General features: G+C 47.4%; 1 protein-coding gene across 7 annotated transcripts in view; it reads right to left on the minus strand.

Moving 5' to 3' along the window:
• LAMA2 (laminin subunit alpha 2) overlaps positions 1–22,998 on the minus strand; it is a 3,858,378-nt gene that overhangs the window by 2,768,792 nt on the left and 1,066,588 nt on the right. For all 7 annotated transcript variants that reach the window (XM_086927001.1, XM_086926997.1, XM_086927002.1 and 4 more), the window contains exon 5: positions 21,528–21,707. In XM_086927001.1, coding sequence (XP_086783127.1) covers positions 21,528–21,707 — 180 coding nt within the window. The remainder of the gene's footprint in view (positions 1–21,527; positions 21,708–22,998) is intronic.

The raw sequence follows: 22,998 nt of genomic DNA on the forward strand, positions 1-22,998 counted from the left end.
CTATTCTTCAATATCAAAGTTACCACCCCAGCATCCAAAAAGACTCAATCCCATTTGGGGAGTTTCTTCGTATCCGAAGAAATTGTACCAATATGACAGACTTCCACCGACATGGCGACTCTTTAAAATCTAGGTTGTTGGCCAGAGGATATCCCAAACGACTAGTTCGCCATGCCTACAAAAGGGCGAAATATTACAACAGAGATGCCCTCTTAGAGGGCCACAATCGTACTACAAAAGAACAGGTTGTCTGTGTTGTTAATCACTCCCCTTACAATTTCAAACTTAAGAATATCATCCAGAAGAACTGGAAAATAATCAATTCAGGAGAAGAAGAACTCCTTTTGGAACAACCATTGGTAGCATTCCGTAGGAATCGTAATTTGCGTGATATTCTAGTACATACCCGACCCATGAGTGTAGACTGGGCCGGGTAAACAGCTTTGACTGGGTTACCCCCAATATTGGGCAATCACAGATGTGGCTGCTGCCATGCGTGTGAAACCGCTATAGTTACTGACCTTTTCATCCATCAGAATCAGCAAATTAAACTCAGAGACCTTACCAACTGTCGTAGTAAAAACATTATTTATTGTATTATTTGCCCTTGTAATATGATTTATGTTGGTGAAACATCCCGTGAGTTTAGAGTTCGCTACAGCGAACACAAATCTGCCATCCGGAATGGTCGGATGGAAGCTCCACTCGTCAAACATTTCCATGATAAGAGCTATTCCGAGAAGGATGCAGAGTGGTGCATTTTGGAAAAAGTGAAAGGTATGAAGGGTATAACTATGGATGTCGCACGCAAAAGACGTGAATATTTCTGGATCTTTTCTCTGGATTCAGTCAAGCAGGGACTGAATGAAGAAATTCAATGGATAATCACTAATCCATGGTAATTGTTATTATCTGTAAAATATCTGTTACTTCTAGGCTTAGAAGAGTAGTATCTGTTATTAATCTGTGAAGGTCTTCTCTATTATCACGCATGTTGTTGTGTAAAATCTTTGATTTCCATGCATCACTGCATATGTCTTTTCAGACTTTGTTATTTTAGAGTAAATCATCTTATCCACGTATACCTCGCCACTATGCAGAATTTCCATCTTCAATATGGCGTCGACTCGTTTAGTCCGTCGTTTATGGTGATGCCCACATCCGGATATTTTACCCACGTTTATCTCGCCATATTGCAGCATCCGGATATCTTATCCACGTATATCCCTCCACTATGTAGAATCTTGCATCTTCAATATGGCGTCGAGTCGTTGAGTCCGTTGTTTATGGTGATGCCTGCATCCGGATATACTCACTACCGGATTTACTAGCTAGGTCGTACGGCAATGTCTATACAGGTGTTAGTCTTTTGACTAATGAGCCTCCAGTATTTAAGATGACTGATATCTTCAGTCGTGTATTGTGGCAAGAAAGTGCAGCTGGGATGCTGGCGTAGCTCCGGGAAGTTGGGGAATGAATTCAAACAGGTAAGCTGTGCAGCAGAGTCAGGGTATTTATATGACGGTAACTAAAAGTGTAAAGAGAACACGCACTGTTTACGCTGGGCAACGTGCTGTTTCTCACTCTTTTTTTGTGTAATTGAATGTTTTTTCGACAAGTAATACTCTCGTGGCAGGGTTGTCTGTCGAAACATCGTTTGTTAGAAATGCGCAATTTTGATAGGCTCAGCTACAATGCAGGGACGCATTAGATCCTTTACATGTATTTTTGTAATTATTTTGGGCTAGCACATACGGAGGGCTCAGACGGACCTATATGGCAATGGGTAATAAAAATCATTCTCTCTCAGTTTTTAGGTTTTGCCTGAGGCACGGAGCTTTAGCTCCGCCCCCAGGAGAAATCTTTAGTTTTCAGTATGGGGGACTTGAATCCGCCCTCTATTCCATTGGCTAGCTCCATAAATGGAGGCTAGCCATTGGAACAGAGATCTGTCCGTCAAGGCCGGACCAGATTCGGGGGCGTTCCCGCGATTTTTTCCCTCTCCACCCTTTTTGCATCGTCATCGGGCGGTGGGCGGGGTTTATTTTTTTTTTTTGTCCACGTTTGTTTTGGCCATTCTGCGGCCGGAGGAAGTCCAGGTGAGTGCTGGTTTTATCAAGGCTTTCCTTACTGGACACGAGAACTACAAATCGGAGTCCAGGTGAGTGCTTTTTTTTTTCTTGTTTCTTGTTCTTGCCTTATGTCTTCCCGCCCCCTCCCGCTCCCCGTGCCTGTCCGTGTGTCTGTTCCCGCTCCCCCCACCCGATTGCTCGCAATGAAGCGTGCACCACTAAACCCCAGCACAGCGAGGCACAAACCAGCCCGAGGGAGGGGGCGGGGCTTTCAAAAGCTCCAGGCAGCGGCGCCTCGGTCAGGAGAGGAACGCGGAGCTGCACCAAGCGTGGAGAAAAGGTACACCATGTCCACCGCCCGGTCCCCCGCGTGGATCATGGCCACACCAGGTACCCAAGATGGCCGAAGAGCGCCTGACTATCGAGCGCAAAATGGTGCTAACCCCCCAGCGCTAACGGGCTCAAGATCATGCCCACCCAGCACAGCTAGCCGTCCGGCCGGCCATGCCAGGTAAGAGCGCTACTCCCTCCCTTCCCCCGGTTAACCACGACCGAGGAGGACCATATCCCATCCCCCAACCCAGAGTCGGGTAGGGGGTGGGAATTCAAGAGGGGGGTGCATGCTACGCCTGCCAGGGAGGAGGACGCGCTCACGGGAACCCCCCTGGTAAACGCTGAATTAGCCACAAAATAGATTCGGCCCATCTTCGGCCAATGTTCGAGCCTCGGGGTGTAGCAACATTACGGTAAAGAGTGTCTGGAACATTCTAACAGGAAGTGGACACAGCACTTTCACCTCAACCATTAGGGAAGTTCACTGCGCTGTGACTGCTTCCGCTGCCATGCAGATGAGGAGCGACCACGGACCATTTCCGTCAAATCGTCCAAACCCCATAAAAGCGGGTTTACCATGTGCGGAACTCTCGTCCCGGGGGTGGTTATGAGAAGGGGTAAAATCCGGCCCAGTTTGCCCCTTCACTAGCCGCGGTGGTGGGGTCGGTTTGGCCGACCCCTCACTGTAGCAGTCCCAGTGAGCTGCCACTTACGACGATCCACCGTGTGACCTTGGGCATCGTGGTACCACAGCCGAGTGACTGACGTAGATTCCGCTTCTTGTTATGACAGCGCAGGGCGCGTCTGTAGCCACCATCACCTGTGCATGGGGCAGTGATGTCTGACACTGTGATACAGCCACTTGTTAGTGTCTGTAGTAGCCAGCCTTGTGACACCCATCACTGCTGGAACCTACCACCCGAGGCTGCGCGTTGGGGTGGGGGGGGGAATGGTGCTTTCTGAGCAGCAGCGTGTCTGTTGTAGCAAGCCTGGTGCCACACAGCACTGTTGGAACCTACCACATAAGGTAGGTGGGGGGGCTTCTCTGAGCAGCAGTGGTGTCTGTGGTAACAAGCCTTGTGCCACCAAGCACTGGTGGAACCTACCATATGAGGCGGGCGGGGGGCTTCTGTGAGCACCAGCGGTGACTGTGGGAACAAGTCACGTGCCACCCAGCACTGCTGGAACCTACCATGGAGGCTGCCAGGTGGGGAAGGGGTGGGGGCGGGGTCTCAGCATCAGTGGTGTCTGTGGAAACAAGCCTTGTGCCACCCAGCGTTTTGCATTACATGTGTTCTGTTTTGTGTAAATCTGAATTGTACACCAGGGGTCTGCATCATGTTGCTGATTTGTGTGTCTAGTGTGCATCTCGTTGTGTTGTGTCTGTATATGCTGCCTCTAAATCGGATGTGTTGTCTGTGTGTGTTTTGTGCTGTTTGTTGTCTATGTCCTGTTTCCTATGTGTCACCAGGTGGTGTTGTAATATGTTAATGGTCCTGTATGTGGGTCTGTGGGGTGTGCTGTTCTTTGTGTTGTCTGTCTATGTTCTGCAAGTGTTGCACTGTCTCTGTGTGTTTGAGAGTCGTGTGGGCCTGTAAGTGCTGTGCTGTGTTGTGTGTGTTGTGTATGTCTGTGCCCTGCTTGTGCTGTGTGTGGGTTGTCTGGGAGACTCGTCTGTTCACGTGAGTTGTGGGTGTTTTAATCTTTAAAATATGATGCCTTTTTTATTTTATGTTTTATTTGGGCATTTATATTAGAGCGTTGTACTGCGCATTGCTTTAATGCACGGGGAGGCAGTAAGTGATTCGCAGGGTGTGGCGCTGAGGCACTGGTTGGCACCTGGCTGCTGGAGTCCGAAGTAGTATGTCTGCCATCACCAGGCCACGTCTACTATCTCCCCCTGTGCTACTCTCCCTCCCTGTGTCGCTATCTCCCCTTGCGCTGCTCTCCCTCCCTGTGTCACTATCTCCTCCTGCGCTGCTATTCCTCCCTGTGTCGCTATCTCCGCCCTGCACTACTCTCCCTCCCTGTGTCGCTATCTCCTGCTGCACTACTCTCCCTCCCTGTGCCATTATCTCCCCCTGTGCTACTCTCCCTCCTTGTGTCACTATCTCCCCTAATCTGCTCCCCCTCCCTGTGTCGCTATCTCTCTCTGCAGTACATGGGAGAAAGAAATGTTCAACTCAACACTGGAAAAAGTGTGGGGTTCAGAGACCGTGAGAATGAGGGGCCTGAAATAGCATAGAACAAGAAGTGGTGGATAGTTCGGGAAAAAAGGGGAGAGTTGGTTTGTCATGAGTGATCCGCCTGTTGCCTGCTTGTGACCCTGTTTTTGTGCCTCTGTTGCCTGCTTGTGACCCTGTTTACGTGCCTCTGTTACCTGCTTGTGACCCTGTTTTCGTGCCTCTGTTGCCTGCTTGTGACTCTTGCCTGCTTGTGACCCTGTTTTCGTGCCTCTGTTGCCTGCTTGTGACTCTGTTGCCTGCTTGGGACCGTGTTTTCGTGCCTATGTTGCCTGCTTGTGGCCCTCCTTACGTGCCTCTGTTGCCTGCTTGTGACCCTGTTTTCGTGCCTCTGTTGCCTGCTTGTGACCCTGTTTTCGTGCCTCTGATGCCTGCTTGTGACTCTGTTGCCTGCTTGTGACCCTGTTTTCGTGCCTCTGTTGCCTGCTTGTGACTCTGTTGCCTGCTTGGGACCTTGTTTTCGTGCCTCTGTTGCTTGCTTGTGACCTTGTTGCTTGCTTGTGACCCTGTTTTCATGCCTCTGTTGCCTGCGGGAGGGCTCGCAGTGTGTGGGGCTCGCAGTGTGTGTGCGGGGGGGCTCGCAGTGTGTGGGGGGCTCTGTGTGTGTGGGTGCTCTGTGTGGGTGTGTGTGGGGGGGGCTTTGTGTGTGTGTGGGGGGGGCTCTGTGTGTGTGTTTGTGTGTGTAATTTGCGAGAGATAAAGCTAGTGGCATTGTAAATGACAATGCCATTTATTTATGTAAAAAAAAAAACATAAATCAAAATAATGTCAAGAGCAATGCCAATAGCTCTAACTTTAACAAAGGCAAAACCATTGCATTGTAAATGCTTGTTAATTTATTCCGGGTTAGCCTTCCATACCCGTTTTCCGTTCAGGACTTTCTGCCATTTATGCGCATCAATAATGGTTGGTTGGTTGATTGCTTTATTTCGATATGCATATATCATAAAAGCATTACAAAGAATATAAAAACAGCACATCGTAAATAAAGACTGTACATTTAAAATAGAGAGATAAAAACAGCAGTTAATCAGAATAAATTAGTTAAAAAGGGATTAAATTGATATAGACAGTCTTTTTAGTCGGATCAACCAGGCCCATTTTAAAAATTTAGATACGGCACAGACAATGGGAGGGGCTGTATCAGTTAATAAAATCCAGAGGGCCACCAAGTACTGTCGAGTGCCCAATTCTCTGCAGAGTGGTTTAAGCCAACGTGATCTAGGGCGCGCATAGTCCGGGCATTCAAAAAGAAAGTGTGCCACAGTTTCAGGTTTATCGGTACATAAGGCACAATGGCGTGATGCCAGCTGAGACATATTCCACCTAGAGCGGAGGTCGGCAAGGGGTAAAGTCCCTAGTCGAAATTTAATGTAGAGAGCCCGGTCCATGGCAATGGTAATAATGTCCAAATAGGGCTCGAAGGCAACAACGTCTTTTATTTCCAGATAAGCTGCAGTTGCGTTGCAGTGACGCTGATTGCTGATGAGCTTGGCAGAAACCCATTCCCAATATAGTTTTTTTAGGGACTCCTTTGGGGGAGCTGAGTGGTTGGACCAGCAGGACCCCAATCCTAGGTCCCCTAGCAGGTGTTTGATGTCCCTAAGCCATTTGATCTTCTGCCAACCGTCTAAACACATCACCTCTGCCAGCCCGTCTGCATAGGATTTTAACTCCGGGACCCTCCACAAGCGAGCCCAAAGCAGGAGAGGTCGGAGGCGGGCCTGGTCCTTAATTGATTTGCAGCCAGCGTCCATTAGCACCGGGACTGTCGGGGTACTCGTCGGGATGGCAAGGAGGCCCTTAATAAATGTATTCTCTGCCTTGGTCAGAGACTCCATGTTGCCTAGACCCCATAGTTCCGCTCCGTAGAGTGATGCGGATACAGCTCGGGCTTTATAGATGTCTATTATCGGGGCTACACAATGTTTTGATGAATTACTGTACTCCTTAAGGAGGGCCCCCCCACCCTTTTATGACCAACTGTCATTTTGTTGATGTGGGCAGTCCAGTTCATAGCATCGCTCAGACGGATTCCCAGATAATCGAATTCTGCCACTCTTTCAAGGGGGATAGAGTTCAAAATCGGGGGGCGGCCAAGTTTACGGGGGGGGTGCATGATTAAATACTTTGTTTTGTCCACATTGATGACAAGTCCTCTGGTAGTACAAAAATCCTGGAAGCAGTTCAGGAGCTTCTGGAGGCCTTGGGGAGTTTTCGAAATGAGAAGGGTGTCATCGGCGAACAGCAATGTTGGAATTTTTACGCCACCCAATGTGGGGGCGTCTGCTGGCTCACCAAGCAGATGCTCTACCACCCCGTTTACATAGAGGGAGAAAAGGGTGGGGGCTAAAACACAGCCCTGCCGGACACCCCTCACGACCCTGATCTTGTCGGTCTTTTCCCCATTCAGCCCCCATCTGACCTGGGCATAATTGGCATTATGCAATTTAATGAGGAGGTTTAAGATGTAAGGGGGCATCCCTAGACCATACAACAGCCTCCAGAGATCCTCCCTAGGAACCAGGTCAAAGGCAGTCTTCAGATCTATAAAGGCCAAGTAAAGACTGCCTTTGCCTAGCTCCACCACCTTCCAGTAGAGTAACAGGAGCCTAAACACTTGTTCGATGGTTCCTGTGCCTGAGCGAAAACCAGCTTGCATATCAGACAGTATGTGGTTGTCATCCACCCATTGGAGGATCTTCTCCAAAATTGCTTTCCCCGCCACCTTCTGTGTCGAGTCTATAAGGCTTATAGGCCTGTAGTGCCCTGGTAGATCCCGGCAACCCTTTTTAAAAATTGGGACTACCTCTGCCCCTTTCCAGGAATCAGGCACAGAACCTCCCTCAATAATGGCATTAAGAAGGGCCGAAATCAGTACCCCCAATTCGCTTGGATAGGCTCGAAGAAGGTCCCCTGGCAACCCATCCGGGCCAGCAGCTTTTAATGGCGTCAGAGTTTTAATCAAGTTCGTGACCTCCCGTGCGGAAAACAGGTCCATGTCTCTATCCAGGGTATATGGCGGAAGGATAAAAGGATCATTAAGTGAACCTTCAACGGCGGAATAGAGTGTCTTAAAATGGTTAAACCACGTCTGGGCAGTAATGGTGCAGGTCCTCAGTGTGTCATCAGGACGGTTCCTACTGCCCACCAGGTCCCAAAACCCTTTGGCGTCTCTCCCTCGACTAACAGCCAAGAGGTCCTGCCAGTAATTGTCCTCCCACTCCTTCTTTGCATTTTTTTGGCAGAGAGAATATAGCCTTCTTGCCTCCCTGGTCCTAGTATGTGATTTGGATTTAACTGCTTCAACGAGCAGTGTCTTCGCCTCCCTGCACTTACGATTAAACCAGCCTTGCCTAGCCCATGGGCAGAGTTTCCTCCTGTTGGCACTAGCTGGGACAACAAAAAGGTCACTAATGGCCTCGGTTAGGCTACAGAACCTAGCAGTCACCTCCAGCAACCCATCCTCAGGAAAGTCAAGATTTTCTAAAGCTGCCGCTAGAAGCTGCCTTATGGTGGAAGTTTTCTCCACTGAGAGCGACAGCTTGGCCCACTTTAGCCGTCGCCCGCAGTTGGAGACCGATGACATATCCGGGGCGAGGGTACAAGCGGATCCGCTCCATGTGCCAGTTAACCACCTATGGGACAGTGTAAGCGAGAGGAGGTTGTGATCACTCTCGACAGAGGGTATAATCACCATATCTTTTACCATGCTCCATAGGTTTACGTCAAGAAGGAAATAATCTATTCTTGACATGTGCCCAGGCCTGTTGTATGTATGGGCTCCCGCTTTGTCAGAACCAGTCCTGCCATTAGCGGCCCTCAGAACTCCATTGTTAGGGAGTTGATCTGGAGTACCACTTCTGTCCATTTTTTAATTGGGCTGAGTTCTAAAGCTGGTATCCCCCACCTAGTGTCATTTTCCTCTTGATCTTGTATTATTTCTGGGCTAAGGGGCTCAAAGGTGCAGTTGAGGTCACCCGCAACCAAAGTACAGTGCTTGTGTGGTGAGGAACGAAGCGAAGCTTCCAGGCAGGCTATGGTTGGAGATTCTCTACCCCCTTCATACCTCGGGCATAGATGTTAAAGATGTTTAGAATAACACGTCCCTTGGAATTTTTCAGGGAGATGTTGAGGAGGTCCGGGCATTTAGTGTCATGCTCCTCCACCCTGCAATTAAGTGCAGAAGCCACCCAGATGAGGAGGCCACCCGAGGGGCGACCCCTGCCAGTTTCTGAGTGAACAGCTGGTGAATGGTGGGTAGAATATCCTGCCTTGTGTATGGGCTCCTTACTCCAGGTTTCCTGGAACAGGCATATGGAGTATTGCTCCACAAGCGAGTTCCAGTCGGGCAGGGCCAACTTCCTGTCCAGGCCAGCAACATTCCAGCTGAGAACCCTAATAGGTGGGTCCGCCACAGCCGCAATGCTACAGGTCTCGACAGGACCAGATAAATCCACAGCCCCCACGGTAGAACAAGCAACTGTAGGCTCAAGTGGCACCCTCACCTCCCTTAGGTCCCCTGTGATCTCAAGGGTAGCCTGTTCTTCTAGTATGGTCAGGGGAACATTATTTTTAACAGTAGGAGTGAACTGGGCGTCAGAGCGCCGGACCACCCGAGCCTCCTCGGGGGAGTCGCAGAGTCAACAGCCCCAAGTGCCCCAGCTCGGTGTTGGCAAAACTGTATGCGTCTGCGCTACAGTTGTTGCTAGGTGCCAATGACCGTAAGCATTATTTTGGGGTGGGAACACGGGATGGTTAACTAGGGGGTTCGAGGCCGGCCGCGGGTAGAAGAATGTTAGATCCACTGCTTCGACTCCGGGACCGGCCGCGGCTCGCCCTAGACTGCATATTGAGTGGGCAGCTCTTATGTCTTGGAAGTTGACCACCACACAATCCCCCTCAAATAGTTTTTTCCCCTGCCCAATCCAACCCACCCTGCGTACACCAAGAATCAGACCGTCCACGCCCAATGGAAGGGGTCTGTTGACTTGCAACCAGTGGATGACCTTGTTCTTCAGTGCCTGGTGGGTTTCCTGCTGGGTGTCCTTCAGGGGGGGAACCTTTATTAGGACAACAACATAAGGTTGGCACTCTGGGGGGAGATTAACTGGGGGGCACTTGCGTGTCGCCTTTTGTGGAATGGCCGCTGGGGTGGGGTTTTTAGGTGGGCAAATGGACGGGTTAGCTTTTAGAGTCGTGGCTACTCCACTAGCTTTGGTGGGCGGAGCGGTCGAGGGTTTGGAATTAGGACCGGCCCCTCCTTTTTGCCGCTTCTTTTGGGCAGGGTTAGGCATGAGTGTTTTCACTGCTGTGGGGGGGCTAGCATGCACCTGGACGACATGAGTAGTAGGAGTCGGCTTTGCCTGTTTTGCGCCAGCTGGGGTTGCTGGTGTTATAACATTCCCAGTCGCTTGGGCCTGAGCAGGCAATGCCGATTGGTGTCCCTGTGGTGGACCCACAAGATCCCTTTTCCCTACGTTCCCGTCTGCATCATCCTCCCTGAGCCTTGGCTGTAGTTTAAACAGGGTTTTCAGGGAGAAGAAATTGTCTCGGGTGGTCTGTTCGAATCTGTCTAACCTATCCCCCAGACTCTTAACTTGGTCAATGAGTGGTACCAGCAAAGACTTAACCAGTTTCTCGAGGGGCTCCAAGGAGGAACCCTCGTTTGAAGGTATAAGTAATGCCGGGACCGGGTAATAGGGCAGTGGGGTTTCGGCTGCAGGCAGTAGTGGGGTAGAGCTCCCAGATGATTCTGGCCCACCAGATTCTGGATGCGTAAAACCCTTTTGGGACTGTGTCCTAGGACGCTTATAAAGCGAGGAGTAACTACCCTTCCGGATACTAATCGCCCTATTCCTTTTCTTGTGTACCCGGCCCGTTCGTGTCTGGGGCAACGTTTTTTGGCCTGGTGTAGGAATCTCAGAACAGGATTGAGACTTGTGACCAGATGAGGTAGCTATGGATGGAACGGGGCAGGGCTCTACAGCAACTGGGCTAGGGCTGGAGGGATAAGGATTAATTATCAAACTTTCTATCCTATCAATACCTGCCTCTATAGCTACTATATGTGGCTCTCCGGACAGGATTACGGGCAAGGGAGAGGTAGGGTAGGTGGAAATTGGGGACAGGGCATGTGCAACAGCTCCCAAGGAGGAGCGTTTGGAGGGGAAGGAGTCTTGTGAGAGGCGACGTTCCGTCATTGCGATCTCCTTTTCGATGACAGCAGCTACCCTAGTGATAAATTTGTCCATTGTGCCAATCATAGTGCTCCCCGTGGCACTTTCTCCCCCGCCCCTCAAAGCTTTGCCAGAGCGGGTTGACATATTGGCCTCGTGACCCACAGGTAGACTCCGAGATCTTGGGCGATGAGCGATAAATGAAAGAGGGGTGGCCCAGCCCAGCCTCTGTCAGCCCCTGACTGCCACAGACTGCCCGCCCTTTGCTCGGGCTTCGCTCGGCGTCCCGCTCGCGTCCCGCTGAGCGGTAGACCGTTGTTCATAAAGGGGCGTTGCAGCCGGTTGGCGTGTCTTGCTGGGGGTGCGGCCGTGCACACCTGTGCAGCGCAGGGACTCCTGGTCTTGAGAGTCCCTGCAGCGCGCGCCCTCGGTAGACTCGCAGTGCTCCCTCCTCCTTCACCGGCTCACGAACACTCCTGTAGCCTCGACCCCACGGCTCACGCCGCGCAGCGGCACCCGCGAAGCGGGTGCTGCAAGTTGTTGACAAGCAGCGGGGCGGTCAATCCCTCCGGGGATACGGGGAGGCTGAATGGCAGAGGAGTTGGCGTTTTAGGCGGCAGCCGGCAACACCCATGTAGGTTTCCTCGCAGAAAAAGGGTCCCACTGCTAGTAGGATGTCTTCCCGCTTTTGTGCCCTGGACGGCCGGGGGGCGTGTCTTGCTGGGGGCGCGGCCGTGCACACCTGTGCAGTGCAGGGACTCCTGGTCTTGAGAGTCCCTGCAGCGCGCGCCCTCGGTAGACTCGCGATGCTCCCTCCTCCTTCACCGGCTCACGAACACTCCTGTAGCCTCGACCCCACGCCTCACGCCGCGCAGCGGCACCCGCGAAGCGGGTGCTGCAAGTTGTTGACAAGCGGCGGGGCGGTCAATCCCTCCGGGGATACGGGGAGGCTGAATGGCAGAGGAGTTGGCGTTTTAGGCGGCAGCCGGCAACACCCAGGTAGGTTTCCTCGCAGAAAAAGGGTCCCACTGCTAGTAGGATGTCTTCCCGCTTTTGTGCCCTGGACAACCGGGGGGCGTGTCTTGCTGGGGGCGCGGCCGTGCACACCTGTGCAGCGCAGGGACTCCTGGTCTTGAGAGTCCCTGCAGCGCGCGCCCTCGGTAGACTCGCGGTGCTCCCTCTTCCTTCACCGGCTCACGAACACTCCTGTAGCCGCGACCCCACGCCTCACGCCGCGCAGCGGCACCCGCGAAGCGGGTGCTGCAAGTTGTTGACAAGCGGCGGGGCGGTCAATCCCTCCGGGGATACGGGGAGGCTGAATGGCAGAGGAGTTGGCGTTTTAGGCGGCAGCCGGCAACACCCAGGTAGGTTTCCTCGCAGAAAAAGGGTCATCAATAATGAAAACATAGTATATATGATTCCATCCATTTGATCCAGTATTCAGTTACATTATTATACCTGCTTTCTAGGGGTTCAACGGTTAACTATAATATTGTGTATGCCTTTATTTGATAGGCATTCCAGTTGATGAATACACCCTAAATAAATTTACTGGAGCTACAGTGTCTGTAGAGAAGCATCAGACAACTATAGGACTCGCTCAGAAATATATTACGTAAGTGCTTGGCTATTCACTACGTGATTAGGTCCTTCCCTATTCAGTATTAGGACGCGGCGGGGCGGGGCGGTCAATCCCTCCGGGGATACGGGGAGGCTGAATGGCAGAGGAGTTGGCGTTTTAGGCGGCAGCCGGCAACACCCAGGTAGGTTTCCTCGCAGAAAAAGGGTCATCAATAATGAAAACATAGTATATATGATTCCATCCATTTGATCCAGTATTCAGTTACATTAATATACCTGCTTTCTAGGGGTTCAACGGTTAACTATAATATTGTGTATGCCTTTATTTGATAGGCATTCCAGTTGATGAATACACCCTAAATAAATTTACTGGAGCTACAGTGTCTGTAGAGAAGCATCAGACAACTATAGGACTCGCTCAGAAATATATTACGTAAGTGCTTGGCTATTCACTACGTGATTAGGTCCTTCCCTATTCAGTATTAGGAGGAGTACGAGTACTAGAATGGTCTGTCTTTTTCTTACTACAGGTGTGGGCAGCTGAAACAAGAAGTTTATCGGGATCTCCTTTCAAATATATATGGAAGGTGTTCTTCACATATGAGAAAGGTATTATTATGTCAAGTTGCACTCTTTGGATGGTGACTTGGACTAGTCTGTATAGTGTAATTTATTGAGAGTCTAAATATAAGCAATGTTTTTTACCTTTTCAGTATATTCTGTTGAAACCTTCCTTAGCCGATACTCTACATGAGCCTATAACATTTTCCTGACTGGATCCTGTACAGTCTCTTGAATGGGAAGGTAATTGATAGACATTCTATTCTGTGGTTAAGGACCCTCTGAAGTGACTAGTTTCATTAAAGAGTGCGCTTTCCTGTACTTCTTTCCAGACCAGTTGTGAAGCCTCTGTCTCTGGGCACCTTATGAAAATGGCCTAAATCCCTTGGCTTTTAGTGAAGGAGTAAAGGAGTAATTTACTGAGACGTTGGAACATTATATTTTGATAAAGAGGTAGATATCTAGTTATTTCAACCACACTTAGGTTGTTTATTAGATTTCCTGGCCGAGAACTCCATACCACCGCCCCTGACCCCTCTTTTTGTATAGTAGTTTTCTCTCATTTTCATCACACTCTGTGTATATTTTCACGTTTCTTTGGGATATAAGGTATGGTGTTTGCATGGTATGTGAGTTTAGCATGTACGGTCCTAGCCATTGTTGTCTCAAAATAAGCTGTGTAAATTAAAATTTGTTGGGCATACTAGTAAAAACTTCTTCTTTGCATTTAAAACATTTTTTTCAGATACTAAACTCCAGGTTGCGAGACACTCTGTTGCAACTGCCCCTGGCTGGCCCTGATGAAGGTGGTTTCTATTGCAGTTCTTCCACCGAAACGCGTTGGCCCTCCCTTCTAATTAGATCCAACCTTTGGTTGTACAGTGGACATACTGGTGCAAAACAACGGGTGTTTTTTGGTTGTAGTTAAGTGATGTATGATGAGGATATATGATAGTGTGTGTATGTTGTGTTTGTGGTTCTCGACCTGGGGTATTATAACTGTCTCGTTATTTTAACAAAATGATATGTTTATGAATTTTTGTATATGTATTTAATACAGTGAACAACTATCTGTTTTCAAATAAGAAAAAAGAAAAATATGAATTTTTGAATGATCAAAAAAGACTCTAAAAATAAAAAATGAATAAATAACCGTAAAAGTTGTAGATGTGGTTGATGTATGCCCGTGGTATTGGAGGTTTTCCCCAATTATAAAATTGATATAGGTCAAGAGGGAGTTCTTTTTCTTGTTTCTGCCACTCCACTCTATACCACTTAATTGTATGCCACTACACTGCACATCACTCCACTGTGCAATATTATACTCTACACCACACTACTCTACACCATTCCACTCTACGCTATTTCATTCAACGCCACTTGACTGGACCCCACACTACACTATTCCACTCTATTCTATTCCACTCTATGCTACTTCACTCTATTCACTTCCACTACATGCCCTTCCATTCTACTCCACTCTATGCCACTCTGCGCCACTCAATTCAATGACAGTCCAATGTACGTCACTCCAGTCTACGCTTTTCCATCCATTCTACGCCAATCCACTTTATTCAAATCCACCCTATGCCACTCCACTCCACAGCAGTCAACTCTACGCCATTCCAGTCTATTCTATTCCACTCTACACCACTTCACTCTACACCACTACACTCTACACCATTCCATTCCACTTCACTCTATGCCACTCAACTCTATGTTATTCCACTCTATGCCGACCCACTCTACTGCACTTCACTCTATGCCAAACCACTCTATGCTAATATATTCCATGCCACCTCACTTAACACCACTATACTGTACACCACTCAACTCTATGGCACTCCACTCCACCCAATTCACTCTAAGCCACTCCATTCTATGCTATTCTAGTCTATGCCCCTGGACTCTATGCCTATCTATGCCACTCCACTGTATGGCACTCCACTCTACGCTACTCCATTATATGCCACCCCACTCTATGCCATTCCACTCTCCCCATTCTACTCTACGTTACTCCACTGTGCACCATTCAAATGTACTCCACTCAACTCTACCCCCACTCCGTTCTATGCTTTTCCACTGTAAGCCACTCAACTCAATGCCACTCCAGTGTTCTCTACTCCACTGTATGCCACTCCACTTTACACTGTGGGGCTGATTACTATTCTGGCGGTCCACAAAGCATAATGGTGGTCGGACCACTGTTGCACTGCCGCAGCTGCCAGGGAACCACCATTCCCTGGCAGTGTTGCGGCAGTCAGGAGGTCGCAATATGCTTGGTGGGACTTCCGCAGTCCTGCTAAGCATATTATGAGTTTCTTCTCCGCCAGCCGAGTCATGGAGGTTCCTACTCCCTTAACACCATGGCAGAGAGGAAACAAAGGTGGCCCTTCAGGGTCCTGTGTGCCACCTCCACCTGGGGATGCATCCAGGGGCACAACATGGGAAGAGGCAGGGATTTATGGAATTGATCCAGTTTAAGGGGGCCTGCAGAGGAACCTGATTTAATTTTATTTTACTGGTTTGAGAGAGGGAAGGAGCTTTAGGTTGCCCCAATGAATTAAGATCATTAAGTATGGAGAAGATGCATTTGGCTGGGTTGAAGCTATTACTGATCACTCCTGCAAAGTAGGCAGCTCTTTCTTTCTGGATGGCCCTGTGAAAGTTCTTAATAGCTGCCCGATATTGCCCTTTCAAGACTGGATCATAGTCCCGTCTCCACGCCTGTTCCATACTTTTGCACACGTTCCGGGCTGTGGCCAAAATGCTGTTATACTACGGGCTAGGATACCTGTTCCGGCTCTGTGATCACCTAGCGGGAACAAGAGTATCAAGGGAGTAAGAGATCCAGTTGGAGAGGGTACTCTCAGCCACATCTGGGTCATCTGGCAAGTTAGGTGTATGCATCAGGAGAAGGTCGTGGAACTGCTTGGAGTCCAGTTTATGCCCAAAGCGTTTAAAGACTGCCCAATATTGCACTTTCAAGAGTGAATCATGGTCCCGTCTCCACGCCCGTTCCATACTTTTGCACATGTTCCGGTCTGTGGCCAAATTGCTGTTATACTACGGGCTAGGATACCTGTTCCAGCTCTGTGATCACCTAGCGGAAACGAGAGTATCAAGGGAGTGAGAGATCCAGTTGGAGAGGGTACTCTCAGCCACATCTGGGTCATCCGGCAAGTTAGGTGTATGCATCAGGAGAAGGGCGTGGAACTGCTTGGAGTCCAGTTTATGCCCAAAGCGTTTAAAGACAGCCTAATATTGCACTTTCACGACTGGATCATAGTCCTGTCTCCACGCCCGTTCCATACTTTTGCACACTTTCTGGATTGTGGCCAAATTGTTGTTATACTATGGGCTAGGATGCCTGTCCGGTTCTGTGACCACCTAGCGGGAACCGGAGCATCAAGGGAGTGAGAGATCCAGTTGCAGAGGGAACTCTCTGCCACATCTGGGTCATCTGGCAAGTTAGGTGTATGCATCAGGAGAAGGGCGTGGAACTGTTTGGAGTCCAGTTTATGCCATGGGCGTTTAAAGACTGATTTCCAAATGATGCCTAAAGGGGCCCTACTCCCAGCAGAGTCATGGATATCAGGTAATGGTCAGACCAGCTCATCGGAGTTGGTGTATACACCGTGAGGGTAGGTAAATTAGAGAACACTGGTTGTAGTTGGTGTCCAGCAGAGTGGATGCAGCCTGGGACCCGCTGAATAAGCTGGAGGACAGCAAGTTCTGCTAGGAAGTTGCCTAACTCGCAGTCTTGAGTGTTGTCTAGATGTAGATTCAGATCACCAATAATGATAAAATTGGTTGATCTAATAGCCAAAGTACCCGCTACAGCAATTAATGCATCCCTAAATTCTCCAGACAATGTGAAGTTGGCATTAAAGGCAATATTGAAGCGAGCGCACTCACTGCCCACCAAGGCCTCTTTAATGAGAGTGCAGGTATAATAGCCAGCTTTGAAGATGATAGCTGTTGTATTTATGTATGTCACTTTAAGTGAGCTGTCTCGAGTCTCATCACTGATGACACATGGAAATTCCAATGTGTCATCAGGGATCAGTTGGAGCAGCGACGAGTTTGATGCAGCAGCGGATCTTCACAGCTGTTACGGTGTTGGCCTGTATTGCTTAATCCTTTCAATAAACACCTTATGGAAGTATCCTGATTCTGGACATAATTTACTTAACAATAGCAATGCCACCACCCCGAGCTTCTCTATTAAGAGTCACAATGTTAAAGCCTTTGGGCAGAGCCAGACGAGGCTCTGCCTCCTTGTTGGCCGTAAGCCAATTTTCTGTCAGAAAGAGGATGTCTGGTGACTCAACATCAAGTAGGTCATAAATTTCAGCAAGATGCCTTAATAAAGAGTGGCAGTTTAAGCTGAGCAGTTTGGCAACCTGTGAGGAGGGGTGGGGGAGGAATGCAGTGGCCCAGGAATTGAACCCACAACACCTACAGCCAAAAGGGCCCTCAGGAGGGACATCCAGTAGATAACACTGGGGAATGGAGCTGTTGTTTAACCGGCTGATCTGTTAATACTTCCAGAGATTCAGCGCAAGAAGATCATCTTTTGCCATGACAGATTTCATGAGAAGTACTCTGTGGGTTTTATTTAACCCTCAAGGCAAATCCTACTGAGTTGGAATTATATTGTGCTCTTACAAAAAGAGGAAAGGATCACATAGGGGAGAATTTGGAACTGGTTTGAGGGTACTTATGAATAATATGTAAGCTGAACACTTTAAAAAGCAATACTATTACGAGCTAGCTGATCAGCATCCTGTAATAAGAACTATTTTTCTGGCAATAAAGATAACATCCATTCACAAGAAAGTCAATGTGTCATGGCAATGCACTGTCAACGATTGCTTCTTGAGAGACCATAGGGTTTGAGCTCATTATGCTGTTCTGGAACCAGACCGGGAGGATATAACGATTCAAACTTGAATTCTGGTACTAATTGACATCAGAAGACTCAAGATAGAGATTTTGAGCCAGGAGTGTCATCATGGGGGTTAGAAAAAGGGGGTGGTGATGAACAGAGTGTCTGAATTAAGCAGACCACTCTTACCCAGTCCAAAGATCAGGGCTTGATCCATCACCGTTATTTAGCTCACTGCGCCATCCCAGCTCAGAACCTGGCTATATGCATATCAGTCTGTCCCTGGCCCAGTGCATCATGGGAACAGGGCAGACTAAACTACCAAGCCAATTCTTCACCAGAAAGGAGACAAGCTTCCGGGGACCAGTTTCTGGCATTTCAGCCGTCGTCGGCCCGGCTTGCTTGAATCCTGATGGTGCAGTGAGCAAGGGACTCATGTCTGAGTATTCCCTGCCACACCTATAGTGGCCAAAAACGATTCAGAAAAGGGGGTGGTGATGAACAGAGTGTCTGAATTAAGCAGACCACTCTTACCCAGTCCAAAGATCAGGGCTTGATCCATCACCGTTATTTAGCTCACTGCACCATCCCAGCTCAGAACCTGGCTATATGCAAATCAGTCTGTCCCTGGCCCAGTGCATCATGGGAACAGGGCAGACTAAACTACCAAGCCAATTCTTCACCAGAAAGGAGACAAGCTTCCGGGGACCGGTTTCTGGCATTTCAGCCGTCGTCGGCCCGGCTTGCTTGAATCCTGATGAACTGCCAGAAACCGGGCCCCGGTAGCTTGTTTCCTTCCCAGTATAAGAATTGGCTTGGTAGTTTGGTTTGCCCTGTTCCCATCATGCACTGGGACAGGAACAGACTAATTTGCATGTAGCCAGGTTCTGAGCTGGGATGGTGCAGTGAGCTAAAAAACGGTGATGGATCAAGCCCTGATCTTTGGACTGGGTAAGAGTGGTCTGCTTAATTCAGACACTCTGTCCATCACCACCCCCTTTTCTGAATCATTTTGTCCACCATAAGCGTGGAAGGGTATACTCAGATGTGAGTCCCTTGCTCATTGCACCATCAGGATTCAAGCAAGCCGGGCCGACGACGGCTGAAATGCCAGAAACCGGTCCCCGGTAGCTTGTTTCCTTCCCAGTATAAGAATTGGCTTGGTAGTTTGGTTTGCCCTGTTCTCATCATGCACTGGGACAGGAACAGACTAATTTGCATGTAGCCAGGTTCTGAGCTGGGATGGTGCAGTGAGCTAAAAAACGGTGATGGATCAAGCCCTGATCTTTGGACTGGGTAAGAGTGGTCTGCTTAATTCAGACACTCTGTTCATCACCACCCCCTTTTCTGAATCATGGGGGTTAGCCACTTATTCCAGTGCCATGAAGACGTTCATGATTACCAAAATGCTCGGCTAATGGTTACAAACAGTTTTAAAATGCTCCACTAGTAATGACCATGATGAGTACAAAATTAAGTGAATATTGATTGAACACGTGGTCTTTCTTGTGGAATGGATGCTATCTTTATTTACAGAAAAATACTACTTATTGAGGGTGCTGGTCATCTGACTCATATGTGTGTGTTTATGAACGGTCTTTGATTGTTCTGATAAGGGGCTGTGGTGATTGGCCCCTTTTGATCCTTGCACCTCGAAAAAAGTGATTTTGGTCATATGCACTATATAATAGGTGCGGTTGTGCTAAGTAACCCAATCACTTTCTAGTAATCAGTTTTAATAAGCAATAAAAAGCTTTCTGCTCCCGAGATCAGTTCTGATAAAGAAGAGTAGGAAGGACTCATTATAGCTCTATTTAAAGGGGCAGGTTCTTAATTTGTCTGCTGGTATCGATGCAAGAGAGTGTTCCTGATCTGAATCAAACTCTGGCTTAAATAAATTGCTTTGGTACTACAGTGACTACATTTTGAGCAGACCATTGTATATTTGAGCTGCTGTAGTCAGACTGCAACCTACTGTAAAACCTCCTGAGAGATGTATTGTTGTCTTTTTGCAAGTTGCTGGAATTAACCCCTGCAGCTTTTCCAAAGTGCTTTTGTCTTCATTGGAACCAGTCCCACAGAAACCCTAACAGTAACCAGTTACACATCAAAGAAATCTGAGATGAAGAGTGGTGTTCCTCAAGGCTCCATATGTTTTTCAATCTATATATTGAACCATTAGGTTTGAGATTGGGTCAACAAGGGGCAACCTTCCATCAGTATTTGGACGGCATGCAAATCTATCGCAAAAACGTGATCAGTGGATGCACTCTGCAAAACTAGATGGCTTAAAACTTCCCTGTTCTTAATCCAAATGCCCTCTTTTGTTCAGTATAATTTGTTCCCACAACTTTATAGACTCACTACATCAAGTAGAGTTTAACCTCAATGTATCGAAAGCAGTGAAATCTCTTATATTCATTCTGGCGCCATCCCTGCCTATCCAACCACACATCAAGTAATCTAGCCAAAGCTGAGAATGTCTTCACCCATTCCCTAAAAAAGTTCAGAAATAGAATTCCCAAGGAGCATCGGAAAATTGGCCCCAACATTAGTGACTTTGGCAAACCGCAGACGCCTTCTTCACTTCATAGCTAGACTTTTCTCATCTGTGAAATACTCAAACACATCTCCCCATTTTTACATATTTACATTGGCATCTTCTGAAGATTACTTTCAAGATATGCTGAATATGTTTCACAGCTATAAAGTTCAAAATCTATCCCAATCTCTCTCCCAGATCAGGGCATAAGAAATCTATATAGCCAGGAAGCACCCAGAAAATGTAATATGCACGGAATCTCTCTGCCTGAGGGGCCCTGACATCTGTGTGGAACTCTCCTTTCAGTGACAATAAATTCCAGCCTTTTCTCCTCTTCTTCAGGAGCTCATTCAAACACACCTATTCCACATTTACCTTGACTAATCCATTTCTGCTCTTCTTGCTCTCTGCCTTCATCTTCAGTGCCTCTATTTCTCCCGCTTCCACTGATTTTAGGAAGCTCCTCATGACACTCTTACTCCATCCCACCTTGATTGTTTCCATCTTTGACATGCTTTGTCTTTAACGTTTCCATTGATCTACCTGATTCACTATCCTAGCATTAACTCATTTGTCCTCCATGAAGGCCATTTTGTTTTCTGTCATACATTTCTATTACCAGTTTTGTATATATTAACTCTGTTTTATTGTAAACTGCCTAAATACCTTGGGTGCTAGTGTGACGGTAAAGTGCTGAATAAATAAAACAAAAATAAATTGTAAAAATAACTTCTAACTTGAAATAATAATAGTAGCTGAAGGCCCTCCCATCTGCCCATTCAAAAAATAATAGAAAGACTGTGAAGGGGTTGTATGAGCCACGAAGAACAGGGCCTTGGTGCATAGAGGAATACCACTGGCTCTGTTAAATTTTTTTGCCCATACATGTCAATGCTAGTGTGCTGCAATATTTCACAACATACAGCATAGAATGGCTCTCTGATGTCTGTGAATGACGTGATGTACCAACATGTGCAAGTGAAATATATGACTGCAACTTTATTAAAATATTTCAGTATTAAGCTGATTGGAAATTTGATTCTAAACACAGTGGTACAGACTTTGGAAGAAAACAAATAGGTGTCACAAACCAATATGGAGACAGTGAGGATAAAATACACTTACTCTTCTTGTAACAATTGAGTCAATGTCATTGATGTCTTTGTATGCAAACATCATTAAATCGGCATTCAGTGTCCTAATCCTCTGCAAGCGAAGGCGGATATAGCGAGTGGTAGTGAATTCCATGAGTGCTGGTGATGGATCTTCAGCACTTGGTCTCCCATTGATCAACGATGTGTGAATCTGAAAAGCAGAGAACAATTTTGTTAATTTGCTGCATATACAGTTATAAATGTGCACTGGAAACTTCCAACCATACTTTGGATCTTTTTTTAACTTTACAGACTCCGCTTCGTGGCAATTTAGATTTATTCACAGATATGTCTTCTCATTGACATTTTAGCTCACTTCCTGACTTACCCCTTGGTGGATGACAAAACTCACACTTTAGCTCAATTATTTAATGAATCTTTTGAGTAACATGGGATTTATACAACCCCACTGGATTCCCACTCTCGCTTAGTTTCACAATCTCAAGGTAATTTATTCTGAACTTCAATTATTTTTCTCATTTATTGGTATCCCCCCCGTCTGGCCCAATTATTTTCTAGTAAATTTGTGTAAAAAAAAAACATTCTCCTAAAAAAAACAGAACTCCAAACTCTGTTGAAAATATCCAGAGAGAACTTGGATAGAGTTCTATTTCTAACACTTTTGGAAAGGTCATTGGCACTGTTGCATTCTACAGGAGCATAGAAGCGTTTGCTTGCTAAGGTTCAACTTTTCTGCTTCCTGCTTGACAAATATGCTGCCACTTGTATGAGTAGGACTCAAACCATGATACCCCGTAGATTAAATTGGAACTTAGAGTCCAGATGCAATGTAATCAGTTAAGTGAAAGAACATGTTCAGTATATCACCACTCATAAGTCAAGGGGCCTCATGTTCGTTCAATGCTTTCTGTAAACGTGGTCACAACGTGAACACCAACATTTACCAAATGCATTGGTTTTTGTGAAGCAAGATATGTTCAAACGTGTTGATGTGCAACATTCTGATTGTAGGGAGTAGAAATGTGACCAACCTCATTAATATGCATGAGGAAAGCCGTAAATTGTGACCCACTACTAATTCCTGCCTTCACAGCAGACCAGCAAGTAGTGATTGCTTTAAAAAAAGCAATCTTTGTTTTAAATTGCAGCCTGTTTCCTTAAAGGGAAACGGGATGTGTTTCAAAATAGAAATAGAAAGATTTCTAAAACCTCTTTTTTACGAGTAAACAGTGGTCCTAGCTGCCACTGTCTTTTCCTAAAAATGTTTTTACAACATGTACGTAGCGGAAGGAAGGGTTCCCTAAAGCACCTCCTTTAAGTTGGCTGTAACCTATCAATGATTTGCAAAAGCAGATTTGGTCGCAAACCATTGGTACATACAATCGCAAATTTGAAGGAATATCAAGTTAAAAACATCGGGTGACAGAAATATCAGAAATTTAATATTGTGATACACAAATATCGAAATGCATAAATGTCGT

Source organism: Lissotriton vulgaris, chromosome 6, assembly GCF_964263255.1.
Source record: "Lissotriton vulgaris chromosome 6, aLisVul1.2, whole genome shotgun sequence".
Taxonomy (NCBI): domain Eukaryota; kingdom Metazoa; phylum Chordata; class Amphibia; order Caudata; family Salamandridae; genus Lissotriton; species Lissotriton vulgaris.